This window comes from Arachis ipaensis, chromosome B1 (assembly GCF_059453495.1).
Source record: "Arachis ipaensis isolate K30076 ecotype BB chromosome B1, ASM5945349v1, whole genome shotgun sequence".
In the NCBI taxonomy this organism is placed as follows: Eukaryota; Viridiplantae; Streptophyta; class Magnoliopsida; order Fabales; family Fabaceae; genus Arachis; species Arachis ipaensis.
This window is the reverse complement of record NC_142436.1, coordinates 1,830,721-1,843,573: the sequence shown is the minus strand read 5'-3', so window position 1 is coordinate 1,843,573 and position 12,853 is coordinate 1,830,721. Positions and strand designations below refer to the sequence as shown.

Sequence of the window (12,853 nt, the reverse complement as noted above, 5' to 3'; positions counted from 1 at the left end):
AGATGGATAAATATATTGAAAAAGGGTCTAGAGAGTTAGTATAACATCCTCCCAAAAACTTAAAACTGATTTTCGGTTTTACCAAGGATTGAACTCTAGACCTTTCGGATCTAGAGCTCTAATTCCATGTCATAAAACCACTCATCTCAAAAACTTCAGCTGATGAAAAAATATAACACTAATAATTATATCTCTAATACTCCCTAAACCTCCATTGTGCATATTGTACAAATATTCCATTGGCTCCTCAAACTTTTTCTATTAATAATGGCTAATTAATGACTATAAATTACAAAATCTACTGTCCCTAACACTCCTCCTATATTTATATTGAGCATTAACTATCCAATGTTGATGCTAAATTTGAATTTTATTTTTATGGAATCAGACAATGCACAAATGTTACACCAGAACAGCTTGGTATCCAAGATCAGCCCCAACCAATGAAGGTAATTCAGAAGTGGTTTATTACTTATGAGTAATTGTTTTGAGTCAAAGCCAAAAACTATTCTCTTTTTCCCTTCCAATTACTCCCACACATCTAAAAAGCACAACATAAGTTCATTATAATAATATTGGTAAAGGCAGAATTAGAAACACCCTATACATTTCTTGGAAATTTCTTCCAAACAACCATGAAACAAGCTATTTGAAGTTTTGAACTCAATAAATTCAAAGATTCCAAAATTTACGAGGCAAGAAAAATATGGTGCAATTGAACAAGCAAGAAAGGTTATGGAGATTGGTAACCGTTGTTTCAGCTGTAATTGGATTAATCTGTTATGCTCTCAGCTCCTCCTTCAACCATCTCTTCGGCAACTGGAAACCATGGAAGATCATTTTCTACGCTCTCTTCAGTTTCATCACTTTCCTCGTCGCTCTTCTTGCAAAGGATTGGAAAAAGTCAAGAATTCTTAGATTCTTAGCACGAAAGTGGCAGCGCTTGAGAATTCTTCGGTTCAGATCTGTGACTACGTTCTTGGTTATGCTATGGACCACCGTCTTCTCCTTCTTCTCCGATAGAGCCACCGCTATGGTTGCAAAGCCAGATGCATATAGTGTGGTTTCTTCAGTTGCTTTTTCCACCATGTCACTTAGCTTATCGAGGAATGTCCCCTTTGTGTTCGAAGAACTCATGTACTTCTTCATTGGAATTTTCATAGCTCAAATGATGAAGATTAAGTTGCTGTTGGGATTTTCAGTTGGAACAGTTATTAGCTTTTGCTTTGTGATTCTCCATTCTCATGTAGATGCTCATGATCCAATAGAACGTGTTGGGATCCAAGATCCGCATCCTCAAGTGGCCATTGATGTAGAAAACCACGCAATCACTAACACTGCTGCTGCTCCTTCAACGGTTCAACAACGACCGGTGGCGACCGATGAGGATGAAGCTTCTCCATTCGACATCACGGCCACCAAAAATGCCTCGATTGATCGGCTCAAGCAGTGGAGGCAAGCGGCACTTGCGCTAAATGCTTCTCGCAGATTTGCTTACACCTTGGACTTGAAGAAAGAAGAGGAAAGGAAGCAAGTAATGAGAAAGATTCGAAATCATGCAGAAGCAATTAGGAATGCGCATCGTTTCAGAGCAGCCAGTGAAGCTGTACAACCCCTTCTGAACTCATCCGATGATGACGATGACGAAGAGGAGGAGGAGGAGGAAGATGAAGAAGAGAAGCTTCAGTGAGTGCAGCTTTTAGAGAGCATGTCTCTTTTTTCATGTAAATAAATGCATGTGTTGTTATCCAACTCTGAGTTATTCTAGCAGTTAACTTACTAATCCGATTAAGCAAATGTCTGAAGTTCGAATGTCGCTCTGTGCATTCAACAACTCTTTAGCCAGCAACAAACTCTTAAATAGACCTTACATTCACTCACAGCAGATTATAGTAATTATGAATGCAATTAATTGGGCTTACCATGTTACTACTTACTAAGCCTCTTTCTAGGATTAAACTACATCACATACATGCCAGATGTAGGTAGTTGTAGGTGCTTATTCTGATGAACATGGTTTTAAGATGTTCGTATCATATGATATCTACACTTATTTTATCAAATTTCACGATATTGATAAACTAAGGATAAACTCCAGAGAAAAATAAGAGGTTCTTCAAGGATATTCCAACATTTCAGTGTATCCAGTAACAATATTCTAGATGGCGGATCTAACATAAGAATAAGGCAAAGAAACTGGTTCACATATATACATACATGCACAAGTTATTTAGGTTTCATGACAACATTGACAAACCTAATATATTAGTCAAATCTGCAAACTCTGCCATGCAAGCTGACAAAGAAATGCCATCTTATTCTCTTCCACTTCTAATGACAATTGATTTCTCTACACACAAGAAACTGTTCCTTGCTGCTTCCTTCATTGATGATTATTATGAAATATTGACATATTCAGAGTCCCCAGCAGCTGAAAGCTATGCTGCTTCCTCACCATTGTACACCAACTTTTTTGTTCTTTTAAATCAATTAGCTTTGTACACCTTAAGATTGCCCTATGCAGTTGTTAGCATTCCCAACCCCCATTTATTATTGTGGCTAGGAACATATAAATAGCTAGCAAATGGTTAATCTTTTTCTAGTTTCTCGTCCCAATCGCCCTTTGGACTCTCCAATAAATCACCTGAGTAAGACCCGTCTGGTTGACGAATACATATATTCAAATTGCTGGACAGAAAATTCTCCTGGATGGTAAGAGAGAAACAATCAGAAAAACACTTGAAAAAAGCAATAATTGATCAATATATAAATTAAATCATTTCCAGTTCTAAAGTCTTAATGACTTTTCACAATCAAGTTTGCAAGACGTATGTATAAGTATAAGATCAGGATCAAAGTGTCCGGTCGGCTCGGCTCTATTAACAACTCTATTGTCGTCAGAAGTTACCTGATCATTCGTCTCTTGGCCCTCTGAATGGAAGAGAATTGGCCGACACCGCTTATCCTCATTCATTAAGCTTGAATTCTGAAAATGTGTCACAAGTGCAGACTTTCCTTGTATCCTTGCATATGCCAGTGAGGCAAATTTTTCGCTATTAAACTTCTCCCACTTCTTCCCATTAAATGCCTACATAGACTTTCATATTAATTTTTCTCTAGACCATGACAAGTTAAAATACTTGCAAATTACAAGAGATTACCAATTAAAAAACTTTTAACCTTGTATTTATATTTTCGTTGTTAAAAAGAAAAGAAATCAAATATTTCATATAGGCATGTGTTAAACAATGCACGTCACGTTAACAAATCCTTGCATCACAAACAATGCAGAAGAAAGTTAATTATTTAACAGACAAATAGAAGGTCATGGCATAGATTTTAAACCTCATAGAATGGAATGATGTGTGAAGGAGACACCATATTGATAAAGGCATAACCCACATTACACTTGTTCTGCAAGAAGAAATAGACAATAAGTCAACCTGGCCAAAAGACTCCATTATCGTTGATTAAAAAAATTATTGGATTCATATACCTTAAAATCAATTGGCAAGTAGAGAAAGTCATAAGCACCCCGGTGATTCTCATCAATTGCAGCAAGCAGCATCTTTGATGTGTACCTTAAACAATCACAATGAGCAAAACTCATTAATAACTGTTCGTATCAAATTGCTACAATAGCAAACACTTGACTAGGATACTTCTTTAATTGTTCTCACTTGTTAGGAATATTTTTAATCATTAAAGTCGTCCTTGTATCTTCACCACTGAGGATTTTATCAAGATCAAGTTGGTACAGCTTCTTTGAATCAATTGGGTTTCCACTATTCTCGGGTCGCCTACTTCGAGACAAGCCTTCAGTGTTAGTTGCTCCGGGTCCAGAATAAGAACTGCTTCCGAGAAGCAAAGAACCATGCCTAGGCAGTGACAGCATCCCGAAATTAGGTGAACCATTTTCAGCAGTATTTCCTGAAAGGCCAGCAGAACCACCTAAAGATGCATGACTGCTCCTGTTCATCATAAAACTCCTGTCACTGAGATTTAAATTCCCAAATCCAACTGGGCTCATTAAAGAAGCATCGGGTGATTCTGGGAAGTAGTTAAAATGCCTATCAAAATGAAGGCCAGATGGAGCAGATCCTATATGATGATGGGGCTGGGAACCAAGAAAAGAACTGCGATGACTTGAATATGGAAAACCCTGCCTTTGGCCACTAGAAGTAAATGGATGCCCCAAAGAAGACGAAGACCAACCAGATGTGGTTGAATGCTCAGTATAAGGAGTTGGGCTCCCCCAAAGAAATTGAGGGCCAGACAATGTTCCAATACTGGATGAGCTTGAACTTGATTCGCCAAAGGAAGATATAGGCCTAGGACTTGCATTCACTTTTTGCTCAGGGAAAGACATGGAATGCTGGAAAGCTGTTCCTTGCATTGATCCAGAGTTCACAAATATCTGATTTGCAGCCCTTCCGGGGTCCTTACCAATCGGCGCAATCTTGTTAGATGCATGTGGGGAAAGAATTGCAGCCAATCCAGAAAAATGGTTAGTATTGATAGGGCTGGTATGGCCCAAACCAGGCGACTTGCTAAACGAACCTAGTTGATTATGCTCAACTGGACTACCAAAATGTGCCCAGTTACCTAGCAAGACAATTGCGAGATATTTTAGCTTGTAATTGAAGGTGCTTTTCTAAAACGATATAGCTACAATGGCATTTGATTAATAAGACTGCAGTAAGAGTTGTTTACCGGGAGGAGAATTGGCCACAGGTGAACCTACTTGATGTCGAAAAGTTCGAGCTTCATCTTGCTCCAACTCTTGACTCAGTTGTTGCATCAAGCTAGCAAGAAATGCATCATTATGTTAGTCTTTAATAATTTATACTATGTAAATAATAAAATTTCCATTCACAAAAGATATAACAAATTGCTAACGAGTTAAAGCCAGCTTATCTGAGCAGTTAATTTAAGAGTAGAGTAGATTATTTCAAACATATTATCACATTTTATTTTGTAGTCAGTTAATTATCCAAAGTTTTTCTCCATGAAAACAACTTCAATTAACCAATCAAGCTGCTTGCAAGCAACTAGCTAACATCTCAAGGGAAAAATAGTAATATAACGTAATATGCATGGGTCTACCACTTTTGTTCAATCTTTCAACCATATGATTACTTTTCTACCGCATACATGAGAATAAATGAAACGGTTAACGAACAAACTTATGTCGGAAAAAGAAGAAGTTCTGAACAGCGAAAGATAAATTACAACTTACTTTCTACGTGCTCCGCCAGGGCGACTGGGTTCAAGTTTTATGCGTTTCCCAGCAATATCCCTTCGATTTAATGCTTTAAGAGCTGCTTCTGCCGCTCTAACATCATAAAACTCAATAAATTTATGGTGCCTCTTATGCGGTGTTTCCCTAATCTGAAATTTCATCACAGAAAATTACTACCAGCACTGGACAAACTTTAGGTAAAGACCAAGTAAATGCACAAATGAACAGGTAAACATATAAGCAATTAAGCTTTTACCTCCTTGACCTCTCCATAAGCACCAAAGATTAATCGAAGGTCCTCATTTGACACTGAAGGATCCAAATTGAATGCTACAAGGGTTCCTTGATTAATATCTTTCTCTGAGGGATTATCCTGAAATCAGCAGACGAAACACGTGTTACACAACTGTAATGTCAAGGATAATCATACCTTAAGATTTATGCTCTAAAATCAAACCTTGGGAATTGAAAAATGAATATCAAGTTTTCTTCTTCTCAAGGGCTTGTTTTGTAAGGCACGCATTGCAATGCGAGCATCTCGAATGTCATAGTAAGATATCATCACAAAGCCTCTATGCTTGCATGCAGTGTACAAAGTTCTGATATCCCCATATTGCTATCAAATAAGAAAGAAAGAATAAAGAATTATCACAAAATAAAACAAAGAAATACAAGATCTTCTGACGTTGTATGTAAATAAAAAATTAATAGTTAAAACATAAACTATTCAAACTCTAATCAGAATTTTCTCATAACAATTCTAACAGGTACATGCTCAAAAGGTCACTAAAAAAAAAAAAAGAAGTAAATCAAGCCTCTCCAAATAAACCCGCACCTCTCTGTTTCTAAGTCAGAAACTTCTGCTAATCTGCCTCCCATTTTGCACAAGTATAATTTTGGTAGGAGATGAAGGAAGCAGTTGAGGACAAAGATTAAAATGAGACAATTGGCTCATGTATTACTAAAGAAAAAGTATAATGATTGGCTTAATGCTCAACAACTCAATTAGTTATCTTAAGTCATAGATTGAGTATATATATGCAGCTAAAGAAGCATGGGCTGAATTACATAAACAATTATACTGAAGCATTAGGTAAATGTACAATACCTCAAATAAGGTCCGTAATTCAGAGTCCTCAACATTACTATTGATGTTTCGAACAAATAATGTCCTTGATGGATGCTCTCCATAAGGATGCTCACCAGCCACCGTTCCCATACCATTTGGGATTGAATAATGACCAATACCATTTGAAGCAACTCCATCTGAAATGCTTAGCTTTGACATGCCAACATTAAGACTCTCTTGGGGTTCAAAGTCCATTTCGAACCCCCCTCCACTGCCAAACAGATCATTATCATCCAAATCCTCCACTTGGCTTGGCAACCTACTAAGGTCGAAATCGTCCATTATCCCAGCTAAAAGCTCCTCTTCATCAGGAAGTATGTTTCCGACTATATTGGCTTCAAAATCTTCAAAAGGATCATTTTCCTCGTTCTCTTTGTCCACTTTATCTATTGTTAGCAAGTTATCATCAATAGGTTGGCCATAACGTTCAGAATCAGTCAAATTTACTGCATATCAACAACAAAATAGGACGAAGAAAAATGTTCTCAATAATTGCTCCAAATTGTTCCAATTTATGATACCAAAATCATAATCTCAAGCTTACACTTCTCATGTGGAAGAACAGGTAGTGAGCTGGAAAACAAGCTAACATCATTAGAAGCATGAAATACATTACTCTTGTGCGGTATTCCCCAAGCACTGCTTTCCACCTTTTTCGGAACATTAAGTGAAGAAGTCTTAAATGAGCCTACAAAATCAGCAAGAAAACTTATTTCATAATCATTCTCTACAGATGAGTGTATGTATAACTAGAGGGTCAATTTGGTACTGTAATTAGTTAATACAGAGGTAAAAAACTCCATATATTAGATTCACAAATAACCTAACCAAAGAAGTTTTCACATTTATTTTTACCCGATATAACAAACTCACCCTAACTATAAAGTACAAAATATGAAGAGGAAGTACCTGCAACACCATGGGAGGACAAAGAATCCCTATAATGTGTCTCCATTTTCAGCTACTGCCTAGAAAACATAGTGAGATGAATGAAAAGGAGTAGACTTCTTAATATCAATGTTTTGATAAAAGTTGCCACAACCATGTAAGTGTGTACCATAATTTAGTCTTTCAAATACAGGCAGAGGTCTTTTCGTAGTTCTAATCTATCTTACATAATTTTGGTTTTCCTTAAGAGCCCCAAGGGAAAGGTAAGAAGCAATAATTTGGATACCATATAATCACTATTATATCTACCAAGTTGAATTAACCAGCAATCATATTCAAGCATTCTGTTGGACAAAATAGTCCTACTTTGGAATGCATAACACAGAAGGAATAATTATTATTAGCCAAGCAAAGATTATTCCTTGGTTGGATCAGTCACATGTTACGAAAAACAGAACACAATAGCAAGTCAATTGTAACACTTTCCTCCTACCCGTTAAAATATTCTTTCTGTCCTTTAAGCTTTCAAACAATAAAACTCGTACCCTTTTATCTTTCCCTATAAAAGAATCATCAAATAAAGACGCCCACACCAGTACACCACTAACCTTTTTCTAGTTCCAATCCCATTCATGTTATCCAAATCATTTCAAACAAGCTCTCAATAATTGTGCCTAGGTAAAACTTTTAGACTAACCAGAACACAAAGCAACAGATTCTATATCTATTAGCACATATAGGAAGGTAACAAACACAACAGAGATCACAGAAAAGATGCTTTGAAAATTTAGCAGCCAAATTATTCCCAAATTGACAAAGGACCATACAATCAAATTAGTTCCAAAATCCAAACACAGTCTACCATCAACCTTAATCACAAGATCACCAGCATAGTAGCCATAAACGCACAACATTAAATACCAGTAAAGATAAACAAATAACAGATATTAGAAATAAATATTCAGCAGATCATGCATTGCAAAACCAAGTTAAGACTACACCCTACAATCTACATAGTCAACTTATGGTCAAAAAACAAAAATTGCACAGTCAAAATTCTTCAACTTGACCCCAAAAAAATTAAAAATAAATAATAAAAAAACTACAGTTACTCTCAAATTATGCCCCCACCACCACTAAGCCCCAAACTATAGTAACACAGTTCGTCATCATCAGAAAAAGCTTATGCACCAAAGCTAACCGATCAAACACAAAAACAACTTCAAAAAGGGGAAGAAAAAAAAGGCGCAAAATTTGAGTCAACTATATACTTAAAAATCATAAAAACAGAGAAATTTTGTCTTTTTACTATTCGTTAAAAAAAGAAAAAAGGTGAAGGTACATGAGAACTAAGGAAAAATTAAAAAAAAAAATTAATAAAAGAAGAAAGAAAGTACCTTTTTGTTGAAAAAGAAGAAAAAAGAGAGAATATTGTTGTGCTAGAAGGTTTTTTTGGATTAGGAATGTTATTGAGAGTGGTGCTTGTTGTTTGAATGAAGAAGAAAGAGTTCGTGTTGATCACGGAAGATTGAAGGGAAGAGAAGTGAAGTGAAGTGAAGAGAAAGAGTTTCCGTAGAAGCAGAGAAATTTCATCCTTATACTCTTCTACTTCCTCCTCTATCGCCGGGAAAGTAGAGAGCGAAGGAAATCAGCAGTGAGAGAAAATTTTCCCGGAAAATCAGTGAGAAAAAGGAACGAAAAAGAAAAGAAAAAGAGAAGAAAGAAAAAGAAAAAGGAAAAGGAAAAGAAATAAACAGAAAGGAAAATGATTGGAGGTAAGAAAAGACAAAATTAACAAAGTAAGCAGTTCTTAATATATTTAATTTAATGAGATAATAAATAAATAAAAATCTTTGTAAAATATAATATATTTCGGAATTCGGATAATTTTATAATTTTAAGAAACCATGGTGCCAAGCAAAAATGTTTTTTTTCCACCCTTATTAAATTTGATGCATTTTTAGAATTTCAATTTCTGACCTTTTAATTAAGTTATTGGCCATCAAATTACACCTACATTATTATCTAATCTATATTATATTATTAATTTATTATTCACCATTAAATCGCTAACAATAAAGTTATAGGGTGAATTGGAAGAGATTTTTGAAAAAAAAATATAAAGGTTTTTTTTTGTGACTTATATATATATATATATATATATATATATATATATATATATATATATATATAGACTACTTATTATTGGAAGAGATTTTTGAAAAAAAAATATATAGACTACTTAAAAAAATATAAAGGTTACTTATACTAAACGATTACTTATTATTGATAATCACTACTCATTAATATTTTTTATTTTCTTCAGTGTTTTGTTTTTGTTTGAAAATTATATTGACTTCTGACAAATTCTAATACAGGAATGATACTCTTTTTTTTGGGTTGAATAGAATTTTCAGTCTTTAATTTTAAATATTATAAATTCACTCACAACATACTCACATATATAATATTTAAGGATTTTATCCATGTTGATTTTTTTTTTTTCACATTATATCTCAGTTCAATAGAATAAAAGTTAATCCATTGTAAATCAAAATTCTATTTAAAAGGTTTTTTTGTCTTAGCTTTGTTTAAGAATTTGTTACTGAGTAATATTATTAGTAGTTTTTTTTTTTTTTTTTGTCAGTGGATTGGACACAACCCCCAATCTTAGGTACACAATACACACTCATACATTTCTCACATACTTACCAATTTTTTCTTCTTGCAGCTTTGAAATGAAAAGGGAGCGAAATGCCGTATGAGCTATGGCTCATTGGCAATATTATTAGTGGTTTGAGTGCTTTGCAACTGTTTTCAATTTTTTTGCATTCCTTTTTTTATAGTAACAACCAGATTGGATTAGTGATGGCCCAATTAAATTGTTATGTGCATTGCCTAAAATCAACAACAGAGAAGCCCATTTTAACATCAGCGCAAGGCCCAAAAAGAAGATGGGATAATAGATAAGTGTATAGTCTTCTGACCAAAAAAGAATAGACAAGTGTATAGTCTTGGACTTAAACAACGGGACCTTCATACTTTTGGATCCTGGCAGTTTTATCTTTACCTATGAGGTAAAAAAACATTGTAACCTATCATCAAAAAAAAAAAAACAACTTAAGTTGGTCGGTAGTTAATTAGTTCATTCGTTCACTTAAATAAGTGTTAGAATTTAAATTTCATCTTGTATATGTAATAACTCATTGGTAAATGATAAACTTTTAAATTAAATTTAGATTTGTGACAAATTAATCATTGACTTACCAGACAAGGAAACACTTGAAAAAAAAATTGCAATAGGAAATTCAATTTAGTAGTTTGCAACTCTTATTATACTCTATCATCTTCACAATTCCATACATAATATCATTGACATTAAATAATGAAAAAGCTGGATTCATAACTAGTTGTCACTTTAATAACAATCACATAATTATGTAATTTTCTTTTCCTTTTCCTACATTGAGGATAAAGTTGATTTGAAAGGGTAAGTACCAAATTATTCTATTAGGCTTAGGCTCATTAAATGGTCATTTTAATTAGTTAGGTTTTAGTACTGTAAATAAACTATTTATTTGTAATCTATGTGTGAATAATCAATTTATCACTTTATACAAGATTTAACAATTTATGAATTATAAAATTATTTTTAACCCTCACTTTTTAGAGAATTTAATATATCTATAGTTAATAATTTGAGATAAAATTATCATTTTAAAAAAATTTGCTGATATTAGTAGTAAAATAATTGGTTGCTAGTCGAATTCTCTATGACATAACATACCTATTTTTAATTAAAAAAAAAAGTGTTATTCTTAATAATTAAGTATCTCAAAAAAAGTTTAACCAATTTTCCTTATTTTTACTACTCTAATATATAAAAAAGAAGTGTTCTAAGATAGCGTTTGTTTTGAGGTACTGAAGACTGAGAGACTGAAATTCAGTATTATATTTGTTGGTTCAGAGATTGGTACTAAAATTTCTGTCTCTGTCTCCAAAATTTTAGTATTTCAGTACCTCCAAGAAATGGGGATACAGGAGACTGAAATTTTTAGAGATGGAGACTGAAACTTTAATAATATTTTATACATAAAATACTTTCATTTCAATTAATTAATTCCAATTTTATCCTTTGTACAAATTAAATTAGAATTTCATTCTTGTTTCAATTTCTGTCTCCCATTTTACACTAAACAGAATATTGAAATTTATTTTGATTTTTGTCTCTTATTCTCTATCTCTCAGTCTCAGTTTTTACGTCTCTGTCTCTCCACTAAACACGCTACCTAAGTGAACTTTTTTTTTATTGAATTAGTGAAGGAATTGAACTCAACATCTTTATTTCCCCACAAGATTATTATATAATATAGTTTACTAGTTAAAATCCTCATCATCTACCAATAATCTAAAAGAAGTGGGTACCATTTCACTTTTGAAAGTGTGATTCACTTTCCTTGATTGTCTCATATTATTGGCACATATATATGTTGGGGTTGGAACGTTATCATGTATTCTTGTGCAAGCATCGTAATTGTAAAGGTAGGTTAAAGTATACATATCATTATTATTATTATTATGGCAAATGGCCAATTATGAATTTATCAAACTAGTTATATTATGCACGTTATGATATAGAAAAAGGTAACATCATAAATAATAAAGTTATGTATATCCCGTGGATAATGAAACTTGTACTATGAGCTAGAAATTGCTAGATATATATTATGGAACCTAATTCATCCACTCATATTATCGAAAAATGGAGCATTTATTTTGGTGATGTGTTTTTTTTTTTTATTTATTATTCATTGAACTTCTAGCAATGTGTGTAAGCCACAAACTTTGGTGATATATATGTATATACCTTTTAGGAGTTATGATTTATGAATGATATAGACTTGTTTATTTCAAATATCTTTTTCACACAATGAAAGCTTTAATTTTTCTTTAATATGCACTAATAAAATATAAACCTTAAGGTGATATTGATTGGTATCATGATATATTATGGGCCCTTTATTTATTTGGATTCAATTAAAGAAAATTCGGATGTATAGGATATTTTTTTCAAATGACATATGAGCTTTGAATTTTTTGTGTATCCGGCTATTGATTTTGTTGGAGAATATAATTAATTTAGCATGGCTACAATTACAAAGAATTACTAAAATTTTAATGAATTTTAAATAAATTAAATTTAATTTACTAACTTATTAGTTGTGTAAAGGTGTCAGACTTAAAGAAGAAGATTAAGGAGAGAAGAATTGGAGAGTAAAGAAGAAGTGAGAGTAGAGTAGTTCTGTTATTTGTAATTGGAATTGTGAGAATGATAAAGTTGAGTTTCTGGTAAGTTCAACAAGAGTACTTATAGCACAGCTATCACATATTGTGAACCACACGTGCTTAACTGATTGAGCTAACAGAAATCTAACCAACTGGGCTAACTAAGCTAACTAACTATGTGAGTTGTGAGCTAACTAAGCTAACTAAACTGAGGTAGCTAACTGACTTTTACTTTCTCAGCTTACTCTATTATGACCCCTGCTAATCAACTTTCCTTCTGATGCTTTGGGCTTGCCAGACTTATTAAG

General features: G+C 33.4%; 2 protein-coding genes across 4 annotated transcripts; one reads left to right on the top strand and one right to left on the bottom strand.

The window, feature by feature from the left end:
* Positions 1–571: 571 nt before the first annotated feature.
* Positions 572–2,133, top strand: LOC148575534 (uncharacterized). The gene is made up of 2 exons (XM_088500790.1): positions 572–1,690; positions 1,794–2,133. Exon 1 carries the CDS (start codon positions 707–709, stop codon positions 1,688–1,690), a length of 984 nt encoding a protein of 327 aa, XP_088356916.1. The 5' UTR covers positions 572–706; the 3' UTR covers positions 1,794–2,133.
* Positions 2,100–9,071, bottom strand: LOC107633989 (protein MEI2-like 2). Of its 3 annotated transcripts, none has more exons than XM_016337597.3 (13): positions 8,657–9,071; positions 7,281–7,339; positions 6,916–7,059; positions 6,351–6,817; positions 5,700–5,858; positions 5,499–5,615; positions 5,240–5,391; positions 4,714–4,805; positions 3,681–4,605; positions 3,497–3,581; positions 3,346–3,414; positions 2,909–3,088; positions 2,100–2,705 (listed from the first exon to the last, which is right to left on the bottom strand). In XM_016337597.3, exons 2-13 carry the CDS (start codon positions 7,324–7,326, stop codon positions 2,589–2,591), a joined length of 2,553 nt encoding a protein of 850 aa, XP_016193083.1. In that variant the 5' UTR covers positions 7,327–7,339; positions 8,657–9,071; the 3' UTR covers positions 2,100–2,588. The 3 variants fall into 3 exon arrangements, with proteins under 3 accessions (XP_016193083.1, XP_088356915.1, XP_020963753.1); XM_088500789.1 differs by having other exon boundaries at positions 7,281–7,335; positions 8,657–9,030; XM_021108094.2 differs by lacking the exon at positions 8,657–9,071 and adding an exon at positions 7,429–7,754.
* Between the last annotated feature and the right edge of the window lie 3,782 nt (positions 9,072–12,853).

Coding starts and splice junctions, on each gene's coding strand:
- LOC148575534 (XM_088500790.1), top strand. CDS start 707: ATGGTGCAATTGAACAAGCAAGAAAGGTTATGGAGATTGGTAACCGTT.
- LOC107633989 (XM_016337597.3), bottom strand. CDS start 7,326: ATGGAGACACATTATAGGGATTCTTTGTCCTCCCATGGTGTTGCAG. Junction 4,606..4,713: donor TGTGGCCAATTCTCCTCCCG/GTAAACAACTCT, acceptor TTGTCTTGCTAG/GTAACTGGGCACATTTTGGT. Junction 3,415..3,496: donor ACTTGCCAATTGATTTTAAG/GTATATGAATCC, acceptor TTCTTCTTGCAG/AACAAGTGTAATGTGGGTTA.